This window comes from Oncorhynchus gorbuscha, linkage group LG15 (assembly GCF_021184085.1).
Source record: "Oncorhynchus gorbuscha isolate QuinsamMale2020 ecotype Even-year linkage group LG15, OgorEven_v1.0, whole genome shotgun sequence".
Taxonomy (NCBI): Eukaryota; Metazoa; Chordata; class Actinopteri; order Salmoniformes; family Salmonidae; genus Oncorhynchus; species Oncorhynchus gorbuscha.
The window spans coordinates 55274930-55292604 of record NC_060187.1 but is presented as its reverse complement, the minus strand read 5'-3'; the positions used below and the strand labels follow the sequence as shown (position 1 = coordinate 55292604).

At 44.4% G+C, this 17675-nt stretch overlaps 1 protein-coding gene across 1 annotated transcript in view; it reads left to right on the top strand.

The window, feature by feature from the left end:
* emc2 (ER membrane protein complex subunit 2) overlaps positions 1 to 16945 on the top strand; it is a 50222-nt gene extending 33277 nt beyond the window's left edge. The window contains exons 6-11 of the mRNA XM_046301862.1: positions 164 to 249; positions 600 to 659; positions 3459 to 3540; positions 3790 to 3900; positions 6804 to 6908; positions 16433 to 16945. Of these exons, the coding sequence (XP_046157818.1) occupies positions 164 to 249; positions 600 to 659; positions 3459 to 3540; positions 3790 to 3900; positions 6804 to 6908; positions 16433 to 16513 (525 nt within the window). The 3' untranslated portion in view covers positions 16514 to 16945. The remainder of the gene's footprint in view (positions 1 to 163; positions 250 to 599; positions 660 to 3458; positions 3541 to 3789; positions 3901 to 6803; positions 6909 to 16432) is intronic.
* Positions 16946 to 17675: the final 730 nt, after the last annotated feature.

The following is a 17675-nucleotide window of genomic DNA, read 5'->3' as shown; positions in this document are numbered from 1 at the left end:
CCTGAGCACAGTTTCAAGACTCCCAAACTCATTTAACACGTACCCTCCTCCTTTCTCTCCTCTCCCTTTTATTTGTGTGAGCTCTGATGAGACCGCCTCTCCTCGGTCAAACACTTGAGGAGCTAAGACCTTACTAATCCTCTGTTGATGCTGATCTCCACAGGCGGCGAGGAAGAGGAAGATCTCGATTCTGAAGGCCCAGGGGAAGAGTGCCGAGGCCATCCGCGAGCTCAACGAGTATCTGGAGCAGTGAGTAGTGTTTTACAAGGAGATTTGGACGCCCTCCCCTGGTCTTTTTAATTAAAAGGGGGTTTGCATTCGATTTGAGCCGGGCTGGGCCACAACCTGTCTATGAGACCCCCTCAAGTCTACTTAACCCCCCATCTTGGGAGCTCTGCCTGTCTGTCTATGTTAGCCTAGTTATACAATGCCACGATTTGGATTGATTTGAAACGTGGCGATTTCAGCTATTGTACATTACATTAGAGTGGTTATTGTTGATGATCCTTTTGCTAAAGAGGGGTTCTAAATAGCATGGTGTGATGGTGCTGAAAAGCTTCCTCAATGGGAGACTCCCTAAATTTCTCACTGTTTTACAGGTTCGTCGGTGACCAGGAAGCGTGGCACGAGCTGTCGGAACTCTACATCAACGAGCACGAGTGAGCATGGCATTTCCTTATCGCATTCGTTTTAACTCATTATCTACATGACCTGTGACGTTTTGACTGACTTACTCCAGTGGTGAGAAGAACCTGTGATCGTTCCAGATTTTGAGTGTGTTCTCACTCTAGTGCTGTGCCAGCACTCCCTGGTGTCAAGACCTTGAGGCAGCACCTTATCATATCTCCCAGGGGCATCTGTCAGCTTCTAACAGACTCAATGGGGGGGGGGGGGCGAGACGAGAGTGGGGAGTGTCTGTAAGCAGTAACTCCTCTCCTCTCCCAGTCTCGGTGGCTGAACTGACGGCTTGATCCCAGAGGGGATATATTAGGATGGGCACAATGGAGAGGGGCGTTGAAATACCTAACTCAGCCAGGGGTCCGCATTGGGCCCCTGTCTATGTTTGTCACATGGAGAGGAGGGTAATAGGATTTTGACCCTAAGCCCCCCCCCCGCTCATACATATGGGGTGAAGTCAACCCCCTACTGATATCTCTGTTGCCAGGGGTAATTGTCAGCCTCCCAAGACAAGAGCATTGCAAGACATTTTTTTTGTTTGTCACTTTTTATCCCTCCTTAGTTGTCTTGAGGACTTAAGAGTCAGGGAAGCAACCGTCTTTCACGGAAGTGTGCTTGTGTGTGTGTGTGTGTTAGCAGCACACCGGCTCCGTGGTCACCCTGGCAGGAGGGCAGTGTCTGCAGGAATGTTTAGTGCAGTGAGAGAGCTTCTTATTGGATATTTCATGTTTTTGTCCTGAGGGGCTTTATTGCTGTAGTAGAGGGAGGACATCCAGGGGTGAGCGGATTATCTCCCAGCTTAGCGAAACTTTTGTAATATCACCCCATTCACTTCCCGAGCCCCTTATCTACAGGCGTGTCCATTTCTTTTCTTTCTTTTCTTTATTTTGGGTTACAAATTCCCTTTTTTCCCTCACCATCTTCCGGACAGCATGGCATTATCGCCTCTCTTTTCCACAGAGAGAGAGGGAGGGAGAGTGGCTGCAGAGAGATTCCCAGGAGAAGTTGATGGCACTTTCTTTCCAGAGCCAGAAAAAAACAGAGGTTGATGGGGAAGAGAAATAAACGCCTCTGCCCTCACTGTGTAGGGCATGGTTTCTCACCTGACATTGTTACATGGCTCTACAGGCATCAGTGTTCAAACATTGACAGTAATTAATAGCCTAACACAGTGGGAACCTTTTTAAAATAATCCTCATACCGCTGAGTGATATTCAAACATTGAGATTGTGCCTTTCTGTTATTGTTGCGTTGAACCGCTGAGACGCTTCGACTCATTGGGAATCATCTGAGCTTGTAGTGCTGTTGAATTAGTCTTTATTTAACTACTGTCTATCGGTTCAGATTTGCCTGGTCATCCGATGGCGCATGATGACTTTCTGTGGTGAGTTTTCACAGTCTAATGGAGGAATCTTGATCCATTTGCCCAGTCTAGTTGGGAAAAAGCTTTGGGCTGGAATTCAGTCAAACTGGTATTACAGTTGGTAGCACTAAAAACCAACTGTTTGGTGTTCAAAGAAAACAAAGCCAATGTGTGAGTCAAACTAAATGTGCCACCACCACAAGCTAGCAGCGTGGTCTCTGAGCCCAGGCTTAGGGAGTTGGAGCTGAGTGGTGGTGATGATGGTCGGAGGGTGAAGATTGGAGGGTGCGGTACTGCAGTCAGCCAGGGCTCTGCCTGGTGATGGAGGCTGCCTCTCCTCTCGCCGCTGCATGCTGGGGCCACTTCAGGAGCACATCTGAAAGTCTTTATGGGGAGGAAGTGGTAATTGTAAACAGCCCCCCAACCTTCCAAATACCCCGATCTCCCTCCCTCTCATTCGAACTTGCCCCTCACTCTCCCCTACCACTCTAATGCTGCTGTTCTCTGGCTTTTGAAGTCCTTTAGACAGATTCTAAATGGGCCGATAGTCTCTTCATGTCGTGCGAGGCAGCATTTGGGCATCCTTATCTTGCGTCATTTATGATCCCACCACCATAAGCACCATTTTTGTTTTTTTCTGCACATTTCCAAGCACATACAGCATATGCTGGATCACGTACAGTCTCTCTCTACACTACAATTGAGTGCTGGGTTTTGTGTTTTGTCCGATTTTGGTTTAATAGCCATGTTTTAGTGTTCTGGGTTCATGTAGTCTGTCAAGGCGTGGGAAATTGTGTGTGTGTGTGTGTGTGTGTGGACTGTGTAATTCTGAGTGTGTGCTGGAGAGAGAAACTTGCATTCCCTTGGACGGGTCCCCTGAAGGAGAAACTGTGTGTTAGATGTGTAATGGTTGTAGATTAGCGTGAGGTCAACAGCTCAGCAGTCTGCTGAGAAGTGATCTCATCTGAGTAGGGCACAGTGTGCCAGTTTCTACTGTAGCGCTGACCTCAAGAAGGTATTTAACTAGACATTACCAGAGTGAAAAACACATCGCCAGACAGACAGATTGATCCTGTGTGTCTGGAGACCCCCGCTCCTCTCCTTTTCAATGTTCCACTTTCCAAAACTGAAGAGTTTCGCCAATATAGACATAACCACATAGGCCACCAAATCCCCTTAGTCTGCAAATAAACTTAGTTTGTTGGATGCATCTTCCTAGACTCAAACTTGCCAAAATGGACAGTAAACCAAGGCAGCAGTATAACTTTCTGCCGAACAAATTTACACTGATTGGAATAGGTAAACTACGTCACAGATGAAATGGAGCACATTTCCCCCCTTACTATTTAAAAGCTCAAAGATTAAATGTCCATCGCTAGTGGTCATCAATCTATTAATTGTTCCCTTGTTTCCACAGCTATGGAAAAGCAGCTTTCTGTCTGGAGGAGCTGATGATGACTAACCCTCACAATCACTTGTACTGTGAGCAGTACGCTGAGGTAGGTATGACTTCTGCATGTCCGTCATCAATGGAATAAGGTTTTCTCCCAGCCCTCTACGCGAATGCTCTCTCTCACATGGAGGAGCCGGCCACTGCACTTAACGGTCAGCAGGAATACACGCTCATGAATGTCACAATGTTTACACGGCTTGTCATGTCGTCATGCTTATTCAGATGCCGTGTAGGCATTGCGTAAGCCCCCTGGCCGGCACGCCTCATACCCGTATTTGAATGCCTTGTCTCACAGGTGAAGTACACCCAGGGGGGGCTGGAAAACCTGGAGCTGTCCAGAAAGTATTTTGCCCAGGCTCTGAAGCTGAACAACAGAAACATGAGGGCCTTGTTCGGTCTGTATATGGTGAGTTCGCACATCTAACCGTCGCATGATAGAGAAGTGAGGGCGGGGGGTGAAAGAGCAACAACTCATCCTTTTTCTCCTGTTTTTTGTCAAACTGTGCAGGCCTGCTACTGCCTTTGTGTAGCGACCATAGAGCCCAGCTTTCAGATAGGTCAGGTCAATGCTTGGAAAAGTCTGCCCCTTCAAGGTCTCTATTTTGGTAATATTACCCCTCTAAGCTTTCGTACGGGACTTTTTATGACCAAAAATGACAAAAATAAATAAAGATCAGTGGCAGGACAATTTTTTTTTCTTTTTTTCGTCTGAGCCAAATGCCCCCCTTTCATCTCCATATTTATTTAAACAGGAAGTTGTCCGTTAGCACCAATGCATCATATGTAAGTGAGTCCTGACATAAGAACACAAACGGAGAGTGCAGGAATAAGGGTGGGTGGATGGCCAGAGCAGAGCGAAGCAGCGACACAGGCCTTCCAGTGTTTTCTCTCTATTGCAACAGGGGTTCAAGCAGGTAAAACATCTCATACCCGGAAAGGGGCACAACCACTGGATCCGTTCATGGTCTTTGAAGGGATAGCTTCACTTTTATAGACTACCCTTTCATTTTTCTTAAAGTAGTCAATGGGGTTAAAGTTAGCTAATGTTATTTAAACTAATTCAAACTGTAAATGACTGTCTCTCCAGGCCCGTAGACTACTTTCAGGGTAAATGGAGAAAGAGGTAGGTCTAAAAAGGTCTTCAAGGTGCTAGCTAGCCACAGAACATGCTTAAAAAAGCAGCATCAATTCAAGACCTTCAGATCCCTTAACCTCCAAATGTATTCCTGTTCACCTATGGGGGAATTCCGACCCGAGTTAGGTGCACGTAAATGGAACCTAATTATCTTTGTATGCACTTCTCTCTCGACACGTTGGTAAGCGCTAGGTAGATGAGTAAGCCATTCTGATAAGGGGATTGTAAATAAACATGACAATGGTTTTAGATCTATTTCACCATGCCACTGTCAGTTCTACCCACATTTAGAACTGTCACTCTGGTGTTCCTTTCCTTAGATTTTGCATTATTCCATAGTTAGCTTAGCTTTCTTTCTTTCCTCTGTCACATTTGTGTGGTAGTTCCTGAGGATCGCTAGTAGTTGTGGATCATATTGGGCTAACGTATTGCAAGTTCCGCAGTCATTTGGGACATGCACGGTTCGCAACGACTTGACTGTTCTCAACACAGTTCCATGATTAGTGTGGATTATTAGGGTGGACTTAATGACTACTGTTCAACCACTGCGGTACACTTTTCTCACCTTCCAATATTTTATGAATTGAACCATTTGAATATGCCAGCGTTCAGGATGAATCGAACCACTGTATTTTTGATTCACCGATTATAGTTTGTGCGTGTGGTTTTTAAAAATGATTCATAAATACTTTCCTAACCGTAAATAATATACAAGATCAGAATATTTTTGAAATCTAGCAATTGGTGTTGAAAATGTGACAAATATGCATGTATTTAGGCCTACAATGCTTTCTTTCATTGATCCCTAATATTCTGAACCATTCTCTCTATATATATTTTAGTGAATCTGTCGAGACAATTTTGATTAAAGGTACACCACATTTTAAAGGGATCGCTTTAGATTAATGTACTGAAAACTCCACGAGAATTTTATTTTATTTTTATTATTATTATTTTTTTTAAACTTTTTATTTAATCAGGCAAGTCAGTTAAGAACAAATTCTTATTTTCAATGACGGCCTAGGAACAGTGGGTTAACTGCCTGTGGGAGGGTTTGAATTAAATGTATTAAGTGCGCGCAAGGGAACCACGCCTGCAAAGCCCATTACGCACCTGTATAATGTAATGGTCTGAATGCCAACTACTGAAGTGTATAGGAAAGGCATACATAGTTACGTAGAGGACTTTATGTTCCTCTGTCAAATCATCCACTGCCACTATTTTGGCCTAATGCTGGTTTCAGGTTTAAGTTTGATCGTAAAAAAGTTAGTGTCCACAAGGTCCAGAGTTGAAATCCTTGACAAGTGCAAGTTAATTCCTGACATGGGATTTGCCAAGGCAATGACTTTCTGACCATTTCATCTGCTTCTGGGTGACAGTGAAGCTTCGTGAACACCACCGAAGGGCAGCTCCTCACCGAAGAGATTTTTGATTGGTTCAGCTTAGTCGTTCAGAGCACTGGATTACACCTGAGTCGTTGGTAGCCGTGACCACTGTGAGGTTAGTGTTAGCCAGTGCTGTGTCTGCACTAGTTGGGATCTTCACACGGAGGACGACATCGTTCTGGGGTAGTCTGTCGGAGCTGACATCGTAAGCCGGAGGTTATGAAATCCAGAAGCAAAAGCGTTTTTCTTTTTAATAAAAGGGGGGAGCAAGGTTGATTTGGGGTGTAGTTAAAGTTTCAGTATGACCATGGGGACTCCTTTGAAGTGCTGCCCGTTCAAGCCTAGTGGGGTTTGCACTTCGGAGACGATGGCAGTAGCATGGGAAAGACATGGGTTTTGTGGTTCTGAAGAGAGCTGGGATGGGCAGAGAGCATGATTCACATCGCGCTTCGCTCGCCACAGCACCGCGGGTTCTGAAGACATACTGAAGACATGCCGGGCCCTGTCATCACCGGCTATCTATGGTGTTGGAGAAATTAGGGCCCATTAGGCGATACTGCCCTTGGGGGCTGGAGAATTAAATGAAGTAACTCACTTTTTCCTCTTCTGTTAACGTTTTTTACGTGTCGTCGGGCCAATTTTTTTCTCGTCCTGCCCACGGTGGAATTGGTTGCACATTCATCTCAATTATGCTTTTATTACGATTTTGATATGACGACACCTTTCTTTCTTTCCTCTCCTCTTTCCTCTCTCCCTTGCTTTCCACTCCCTTCTTCTTCCCCTGTGTAGTCAGCAAGCCACATTGCTGCCAGCCCCAAAGTGAACGCCACGGTGAAAAAGGCCAATGTGAAGTATGCTACTTGGGCCACCAATCAAATCAACCGAGCCTATCAGGTGAGTTATGCCAGGTGTCTACTTTAATAATGAAAGCTACACTATTTACATTTTAGTCATTTTAGCTCTTATTCAAAGCGATTTACAGTAAAGTGCATACATTTTCCTACTTTTTTACTGGTAATCGAACCCAGAACCCTGGTGTTGCAAGCGCCATGCTATACCGACTGAGCCACATGGGACCTTTCCCACTTGCCTTTTCCACTTAACTGTTCCTATACCACAAGGGTAGTCAACCTTGGTTCTGTACTGCCACAGGTACTTCATGTATTTGATTGAACATTTCTGCTTTAGACCAGGTGATATTAATCTCGCCAATCACTGTTGGTGAGGTTATTGGCAGAATTAAGTGTGGTGCTTAAGGCTGTTACGGAGACCATATTCATCAAAACAGTCATGCTTTTAAAACTCACTGTTAGGAAAAAGATTTCACCTCTCTGTGATGATCAATTTGAAGAAAGAAACTGAGTGAAAACATGGTCGTTGTGGATGTTGTTTCAAAGCCAAACACAACGAAATGGACAGCGCTTTCTAAGGTGATGATTAATTCAAAGCATTAAGAGGTCACATGTAGGACACCCATACATATATTACAGCTTATGCATAAACATTTGCCTATGTATGAGCCCATGCCCGAAAAATAAACCTGAATTAAAATAATGTTTGTGGCATTATACAAGACATAGCCTACCGCATATTATGCAAGGCAGAATGTTTTAAAAAATTAAAAGCACAGGATTTTATGTATTTTGTAAATTTTTTTCTAGCCGATTATTCCCAAATTTAAACAAATCCACTGAGTGTGGACTGTATTATTATGCATACTGGATGGACTGGTTACCATTGCGGTGCTCCAAACGTTCTATCCATGAGTCTGGGAGAGAGTGTATAGGTTTAGTCGATGGTGTTGGTTCATTGATTGTGCAGGGCAGCTTACAGATTTAGCCTACAATTATCATGAATTTGATTTTGAATAGCCTAGTAGGGTTTGGGCGGAGTTTTACCTGTCACGCAGCGAGAGGCTGTATGTCCCCCAAACAATGGTTGATGCGTGTTCTTATAAGTCCAGACATTTCTATATGCAATCCCGTGTGAAAGCAGAGTTTTGATGGTTGCCACTAAAAAGAGGAGGATCCCAGCTGCTACTATATTTAGGCGCATTGCTCAGCTGCTCCACTATTAAACTGGAGTAGCCTACCCGGCATGATTTAACTGCGGGAAAGCGGCCTCCATTCGCATATGGATGACTTGTCTTTTTTCCCCCTTCCACTACTCATTTGATAATGGGCCATTCGAAGTCAAAACCAATTTGACATATTAGTGAAGATTTAATTGAGAATAGTCTGATGGGTGATATATGATCACTTGATGAGAGAACAGGGTGTGCAGCCTGAGGCAAGGAATGGCAAAGTTCTTTTTAGCAATAAAAGAAATATATATTCAATAGCCTGTAGTTTCATCATGCAGCCCATATATGTTTTGATTTCTAAGGTTTGAATCATTCACAACTAACTCTAAATATAGAGTAATAGGACCTGTTTCAATTATCACTTTTACCCCCAACATAGCCACTTCATATGCGCACTGTCCTTTCTATTTTAGTTCAATTATATTATACTTACAATAAAACCATAACATCGTACAGCCAGATAACATACAGGAGGCCGACTCCTATTCGGTTCTTCTGAAATACATTTTCTTCATATCATAATGTTTCTTTAGACCTGCCAAAATAAATAATGGATTTATTGTGTTGGAGTATATTAAATGGATTGATTTGACTTTATGTAGAATGTAGATGTTCCAAAGGTCAGCAGCTTGTATGCATGGAGTCCTGGAGGATGCCTAACATGTTTGTTAATTAACGGTAATTTACCTTGAGACCAGTAGTCTTGACAACATCCAGCTGCCAAAATGTCATGACCACCACAGCCCTAGTGGTGCATGGCTGTTTGGATGAAATCCTGCAGTGGCACTTCAGGACCAGGTTTACCTACCCATGCTATGCAATAACTTAATCCCTTGCATACCCTTGAGTCCTTGGTCTATGCAAACCACCCTACTTACCCTCTGAGGCCACGGCTGTACTGAGAATGGTTTTGACAGGAGGGGGGGTCTCAATTCAGTTTCTTACTGTTTGGGTAGATTTCAGCTAATGTGTTGACTTAAGACCACAAGGCCCACTCTATCTTTTTTTGTTACTGTGCCTGTGTGGAATCATGTAAGATTTGAGTGGAATTTAAATGACCAGTAAAAGTCATTATTATGAGCAATGATTTAGGAATCCTTGTGAGTAGTTATTAGCTAGGTTGCCACTTGTTGTTCGGCTATTGAAATTGTATTTCAGTTCATGAAAATAAATAGCTAGCCAGCTACTTAGCTCTGTTGTCTCAAGCTAACATTATAAGCAGCCAGCTAGCTTAATCTGGTTTATGAGGCTCGACCAGACCGGGTTATGTGTTGTGAAGCTAGCCACAGGATTTGGGCACAATAGTGGAATGTGCGGTTTGCCTTCAATATAAAAGTATGTCATTGACAGTGATGCAAATGAATACATATAGTAGAATTGTCGCGCTTTTATTTTGAAGGCTAACTGCAAAGTCCACTATTCTGGCTAGCTTCACATAGATGGGTCCGACCACCATTAATCAAATAAGAACAGTCTTATAATTTAGGGTTATTTTAGATGGCACTTAGCTTATTATATAGCTATTGAAACAGATTATGTGGTTTTGCTATGTTTTTGGGGAAGATCATACCAGCATCATAACATGCGTATCGATGAAGTGTTGTGATAGTTAATAACTATGTAAAAAAATGTATGAACTCATTAAATGTGACGTACAGTCATATTCAGGTCATGATTGGTCAACAAGCTTATTTGACATGTCAAATAGTTTTAGATAGTATATTTTTTGACATGCAAAGACCCAAACGACGTTCCATAGAAATCCTGGTTGAGAATGAAAGGACTGAAAAAATGAACAACGAAACAGCACAGCAAGTGAGTGAAAGAAATAGGTTTTGATTATGTTTCACTGGTAATGGGGACATATGTAAATGCCAACAAATAACATTTTGGTCAGTGTGTGTTTAATCTTTATTTAACTAGGCAAATTAGTTAAGAACAAATTCTTATTTACAATGACAGCCTACCCCGGAAGACGCTGGGCTAATTGTGCGCAGCCCTATGGGACTTCCAATCACGGCCAGATAGTGACTGTAGTGACACATCTTGCACTGAGATGCAGTGCTTTAGACCGCTGTGTCCATGTGTGTATGTTAACTATTTAACTGTACTAGAATGCTTATAAGGCCGCTATAATTTTAAATATCGGGTGTTGGTATCGTTTTTCTTTTGGCAAGCAACATATTGGATATCGCTATCAGACAAAAATGTCATCGGTGCATCACTAGTATCCAACACTTTGGGTGTTGATTAATCAAGAACACTTAACTGTGTTGGTTTTCTAACACTAAGTGTTGTCAATCAATCAGGCACACTTTACAATATTAAGCTCAACATCGTGGGTGTGGAAAATGTACACTGCTCAAAACAATAAAGGGAAAACACTAAAATAACACATCCTAGATCTGAATGAATGAAATATTCTTATTAAATATTTTTTTCTTTACATAGTTGAATGTGCTGACAATAAAATCACACAAAAATGATCACTGGAAATCAAATTTATCAACCCATGGAGGTCCTCCTCCCAGACCTGGACTAAAGCATCCGCCAACTCCTGGACAGTCTGTGGTGCAACGTGGCGTTGGTGGATGGAGCGAGACATGATGTCCCAGATGTGCTCAATTGGATTCAGGTCTGGGGAATGGGCGGGCCAGTCCATAGCATCAATGCCTTCCTCTTGCAGGAACTGCTGACACACTCCAGCCACATGATGTCTAGCATTGTCTTGCATTAGGAGGAACCCAGGGCCAACCGCACCAACATATGGTCTCACAAGGGGTCTGAGGATCTCATCTTGGTACCTAATGGCAGTCAGGCTACCTCTGGCGAGCACATGGAGGGCTGTGCGGCCCCCCAAAAAATGCCACCCCACACCATGACTGACCCACCGCCAAACCGGTCATGCTGGAAGATGTTGCAGGCAGCAGAACGTTCTCCACGGCATCTCCAGACTGTCACGTCTGTCACGTGCTCAGTGTGAACCTGCTTTCATCTGTGAAGAGCACATGGGGCCAGTGGCGAATTTGCCAATCTTGGTATTCTCTGGCGAATGCCAAACGTCCTGCACGGTGTTGGGCTGTAAGCACAAACCCCACCTGTGGACGTCGGGCCCTCATATCACCCCATGGAGTCTGTTTCTGACAGTTTGAGCAGACACATGCACATTTGTGGACTGCTGGAGGTCATTTTGCAGGGCTCTGGCAGTGCTCCTCCTGCTCCTCCTTGCACGAAGGCGGAGGTAGCGGTCCTGCTGCTGGTTGTTGCCTTCCTACGGCCTCCTCCACATTTCCTGATGTACTGGCCTGTCTCCTGGTAGCGCCTCCATGCTCTGGACACTACGCTGACAGACAAAGCAAACCTTCTTGCCACAGCTCGCATGTGCCATCCTGGATGAGCTGCACTACCTGAGCCACTTGTGTGGGTTGTAGACTCCGTCTCATGCTACCACTAGAGTGAAAGCACCGCCAGCATTCAAAAGTGACCAAAACATCAGCCAGGAAGCATAGGAACTGAGAAGTGGTCTGTGGTTGCCACCTGCAGAACCACTCCTTTATTGGGGGTGTCTTGCTAATTGCCTATAATTGACCTGTTGTCTATTCCATTTGCACAACAGCATGTGATATTTATTGTCAATCAGTGTTACTTCCTAAGTGGACAGTTTGATTTCACAGAAGTGTGATTGACTTGGAGTTACATTGTGTTGTTTAAGTGTTCCCTTTTTTGAGCAGTGTAACATTTTAAGTGTTTCTATTTGTTTTTTTAAGTAAATGCACAAGGGAAAATACCATATGTGTGTTTGGTGTCCACTCTGAGCCAGAGCCACACCCTTATCAGCCAGGGAACAGGAAGAGGGGCCCGGCTAGCAACCGGTTGGGCTGTGTTTTTGTTTTAAGTTGGCTGGTAATGGCAGGGGCAGCAGAGCAGCGGGACCCCACCCTGCGTGTGAGAGGAAAAATGACAAGGCGCAAGGTTGACTTGACTCTTAACTCCAACTCTGAGTGTTTTTATCTCCTCCTTTTTAAATGGGCACTGGGCTATTTGAAAGGGAGCCGCTGTGGAACGTTGTGGGCCTCCGCAGGGCTGGCCTAACTGTTTGTGCTGACTGATTGATGGGGGCTTTAAAGGGTTACTCGTGTCAGCCATCCCGCTTTTATTACCCACTGTACCTGGTGATTGTCATACCTCAGTGCGAAGGAAGGCGGCAGGTGAGTGGTGTTGTGGAAGCAAACGCCACAATGGGGTCAAAGCGACTGGGGCAATGCCGTTAAAACATTTTATTACTGAAAACTGAAAGGGTCCGGCTTTGACATGTAAAGAACCCAGAGGAGAGGAGTCCTGATAGCGTCATATTTTATTTTTTTGAATTTTACCCCTTTTTCTCCCCAATTTCGTGGTACAACTCCCGTAAGGTTGAAAGTCATGCGTCCTCCGATACACAACCCAACTGCTTCTTAACACAGAGCCATCCAACCCGGAGGCCAGACGCACCAATGTGTCAGAGGAAAAACCGTGCACCTGGCATCTTGGTTAGCGCGCGATGAGACAAGGATTTCCCTTGCGGCCAAACCCTCCATAACCCGGACGGCGCTAGGCCACGACAGAGTCTGGGCGCGGTTGCAACAGAGCCTAGGCGCGAACCCAAAGTCTCTGGTGGCGCAATTGGCGCTGCAGTACAGCGCCCTTAACCACTGCGCCACCCGGCAGGCAGTGATAGCGTCATATTGACTCAAAACAAAATAAACTTTTTTAATTACTCTGTCGTTTTTAGAATCTTAATATCACAAACAGAATTTGTGTTTTAAAAGAACATGTCATTTTTATCCAACCTGCCCGTCATTCACCGCCAGTCATTCACTGGCAGTCAAAGTGCACAGCTGATGGCCCATCCAAACTACACCTAAACTATACTGAATGAAAATATAAATGCAACATAAAATGTTGGTTTCATAAGCTGAAATCAAAGATCCCAGAAAGCTTATTTCTTTCAAATGTTGTGCACAAGTTTGTTTTACATTCCTGTTAATGAACATTTCTCCTTTGCCAAGGTAATCGATCCACCTGACAGGTGTTGCATATCAAGAAGCTGATTAAACAGCACAATAATTACACAGGTGTACCTTGTGCTGGGGAGAATGAAAGGCCACTCTAAATGTGCAGGTTTGTCACACAACACAATGCCACAAATGTCGGAAGTTTTGAGAGAGTGTGCAATTGTCATGCTGACTGTAGGAATGTGCACCAAAGCTGTTGCCAGAGAATTGAATGTTAATTTCTCTACCATAAGTCGCTTCCAACATCGTTTAAGAGAATTGGGCAGTACGTCCAACCGGCCTCAAAACCGCAGAACATGTGAAACCTTGCCAGCCGAGGACCTCCATCTGGCTTCTTCACCTGCAGGATCGTCTGAGACCAGCCACCCGGACAGCTGATGAAACTGAGGAGTATTTTTGTCTGTAATAAAGCCCTTTTGTTCGGAAAAACAAATTCTGACATTTGATTTAAGGCAGCCCCCTGGTCATGATGGTAGTATGGCAGGCCATTTTGGGGTCAACAAGACGTGTGACTGTATTTCGGATAAGAACTTCTGGTCTGAAACAGGATGTTTTTTTTCTTACTGTAAATCCTGTTGCGTTTTCCAGTGGACGGGTAAACCGAACCAAGCTGTACCGGTTGCACCTTTGCATCCTATTCTTGCTTTTGATTAACCTTTCAGCAGGGTTCTGGTGGATTTTGTTGGTCTTTTGCCCCAACTGGTAACGTTTCTCTTAACCAACAATGCATTTCAAGAAATAGATGGTTAAGGGCTTGTAAAGTAAGCATGTCACTGTTGTATTTGGCGCATGTGACAAATCAATTTTGATTTGATCATGTGTGCTGACACTCTTTTCCATTCCACTATGGAACATAATTTTGGAGACCAGTTTTGTTTTGGTTGCGCTCGTTCGAAGGGGATGAGAGTTATAGAAGCATATGTGAGTTTTTCGAAAACACTTGTGTGTTAGGCAACTATAGGAAAGAAGATTGAGGGGGCTGTTTTGTCTTGTATTTAATTGTTGACAGACAGTAGATGCCATGTTTATATTGGAGAAGGCGACTCATTTTAGTAGCGATGCGTTTGTTGGTTATGTTGTGCAATAAAGTTGTTTTCTGTTGGTGGTGAGCAACTATAGGATATATTTGTAGTCTGAAGGGGGAAGGTGTTACAGGTTTTGATTTTCCCATTTATGTTATGAGGTTGGTCTTTAGCTTGTTCGCACGCAGGGCGCATCGATTGCCGCCCATTGTGTTACACCTGTGCTGGTTGCCATCTCTTTAGTTGGAAGGTATTTCACCTGTGCTGGCCCAGATGCTAGTTAAGAGTGGCTGGTCCAGTGCTCCAGTTGTTCGACGCAAACAATCCTCTATCTGAATTCCTTGATTTTCGTTTTGCTCCACCTTTTTGGTTTGATTCCTGTCTTTAAGTTTGGTGTGGGTTATTCTTTTGTTTGCCTCTTAGTGGGCAAATTTAGTGGGGAACTCATGGTGGGTGTCTTTTAGGTGCCAGTTGTTGCTATGCATCTTTCAGTGGACACCCCTATGAGTGTCTTTTATAACCCCTCCTAAAACTCCACCTGTTTCGTTTTAGTTAATCATAGGTCTCGTATTGGCACACATTATTTTATAGCCTGAACTGTAGGGGTTATTAACAACATTTAGTTGTGGTATATTGGCCATATATCACCCCCCCCCCCCCAAGGTGCCTTATTGCGGTTATAAACTGGTTACCAACATAATTAGAGCAGTAAAAATAAATGTTTTGTCATATACCACTGCTTTTCAGCCAATCAGCATTCAGGGCTCGAACCACCCAGTTTATAGTGTGGTTTTCATAATGATTTTATTGAGAAGAGGCCAAAGATGTCCTCCGACGTGTTGCTCTGACTTGTCTGTGTGCTCTCCTCCCAGCAGCAGATGTGGCCTTACACACAAGAGACACACATCGACGCTGCTGTCCCTGTGCCCAAGTAGCAGTTATTATAATGAGAACAGAGGTGTAGTCTACCGCACAACTCACTAATGCCAAGTCCCTGTGGGTGTTGTTGCAGGGGTAGGTTCTCTTAGTCTCTGTAGTTTGGGGACAGGGCTGAGAGGAGAGGACCCCCTCCTGAGTTCCGATAATAGCAGGGCTGATTGTGGTTTAATTGGGAGATTGAGGGGCTGTGTGTGTGAGTCACAGAGGAAGTCCAGTCTGGCCCGTGCACACACACACACACACACACACACACACACACACACACACACACACACACACACACACACACACACACACACACACACACACACACACACACACACACACACACACACACACACACACAGAGAGGGAGGCAGAGATTAGTAGCAATGCTTTATGGGTTTGTTTGGTGCTGTCCAGGCGAGGGGCCGTGAGACAATGAGTCATCAGGATGTCCTGGCCCTCCCTCTCTCTCACCTCTCCCCCTCCTCGCACACCCTGACTCCAGGTGGTGCTTCTTTTCTCTTGGCCCCGTTAGTCACTCTGGAATTGCACATGGCCAATCTTTATTCATCATGGTGCTTCATTTGTTTCATTCTCGGTTTGTCAGGCTGCTGATGTGACATTCCAACGTTGCCCCATTATGCTGTGGAGTTATATACACTGAGTATACAAAACATTAAGAACACCTGCTTTCCATGACATACTGACCAGGTGAATCCAGGTCAGGGCTATGATCTCTTATTGATGTCACCTGTTAAATCGACTTCAATCTGTGTAGATGATGGGGAGGAAGCAGGTTAAAGAATGTTCTTTTAAGCCTTGAGATAATTGAGACATGGATTGTGTGTGTGTCATTGAGGATATATGTGCAAGACAAGATTTAAGTGACTATGAACGGGGTACGGTAGTAGGTGCCACCGCACCGGTCTGTGTCAAGAACTGTTACGCTGCTGGGTTTTTCATGCTCATCAGTTTCCCGTGTGAATCAAGAATTGTCCAAAGGACATCCAGCCAACTTGACACAACTGTGGGAAGCATTGGAGTCAACATGGGCCAGCATCCCTTTGGAATGCTTTCAACACCTTGTAGAGTCCATACCCCGACGAATTGAGGCTGTTCTGAGGGCAGCTCGATATTAGGAAGGTGTTCCTAATGTTTGGTATACTCTGTTTCGACCTGATGTGGTGGAGCGCGATATGGGGCTATGCGGTTATCGTGACACTAAGTGTGCGCTAGTGTTTTGGCTTGGCTGGCTCTCCTTCAGCCAGCCCAGTGCTTTGGTCTCTTTAAAGATGTGATGAGCTGATGGTTTTTTCTCTTCTCTCTGTCATGCAGCTGGCCGGTCGCGGGACAAAGGAGAACAAATGCTCCGTGAAGGCCGTGGAGGAGATGCTGGAGTCCATCACCATGTCCTAGGCCCCCCCCCCCCTGTTCCACATGGCTCAACAAGGCAGCTCTGTTGGCTCAAGGCTGTGCACCCCCCCTCCAGACTCGACCACCACCTCCCCTCCCCCTGTTATTAGATGATTTAAAGCAGGACTGGAGCCCTATATAGGTGCAGTACTTTTAACCCAAGCCCAATCTGAGCAAATATTGTGCACTATATGAGATATAGGGTGACATTTGAGATGTAGGACAGGTAGAGGATGCCCCTGCATTGTGATCAGGGACTGAGATGTGAGTAGAGAAGAGGCTATAATAAATGCTAATGAGAGGGCTGAGACGGGTCCATCTGTATGCAGCTAGGCCCTTGTCTGTAAATGAAATAAAATCAAATGTTTTTTATCTTAACTATAGTTTTTTTCTCTGTCAGTCCATCCAGATGTCTTAATAAAGGTTTGAATTGTTTGTTGTCTGGAGCAAATTTTCTCATTTCAGTGGGTTGGTCCTATTAGGTTTTGTGTATAGAACCAATCTTATCAGTACATTGGCTCAACTGTTAATGATAACGGTGGATTCATTACTTTTATGATGATAAAATCCTCTCTGTAAGCTTTCTCTGAACTTATGGCGATTGAGCCCCAGCCACTCTAACCACCCTACCCCACCAGTCGCAACAGCAGACCATTTTCCAGTGAGCGGGAGAGGTGTCATTAAACGGTTAGCAGCGAGGCTAAAGGCCTTTGCTTCTCACACTGGATCCAGCTGTGAATCCCGCCCTTCAATTACCCAGACACCATAAGGGCTCTGTAACTGCAACGCTCGGTGGCGCGGGAGAACACCTCTGTCATTTCAATTTAGGGAGACCCAGAGCACACGGACTGGCTGCCAGTAATTAAAAAACACAGAAAAATCAAATTCATGACTCTGAGAACGTTCAGTGGTGGAAAAAGTACCCAATTTTCATACTTGAGTAAAAGTAAAGATACCTTGAAATAAAATGACTCAAGTAGAAGTCACCCAGTGAAATACTACTTGAGGTAAAGTCCAAAAGTATTTGGGTGTAAATGTACTTAAGTATCAAATAATAATAATTTAAAATGTCTTATTAAGCAAACCAGACGACACCCTTTTCTTGTTTTTTATTTATTTACGGATGGCCAGGGTCACAGTTCAACACTCGGACATAATTTACAAA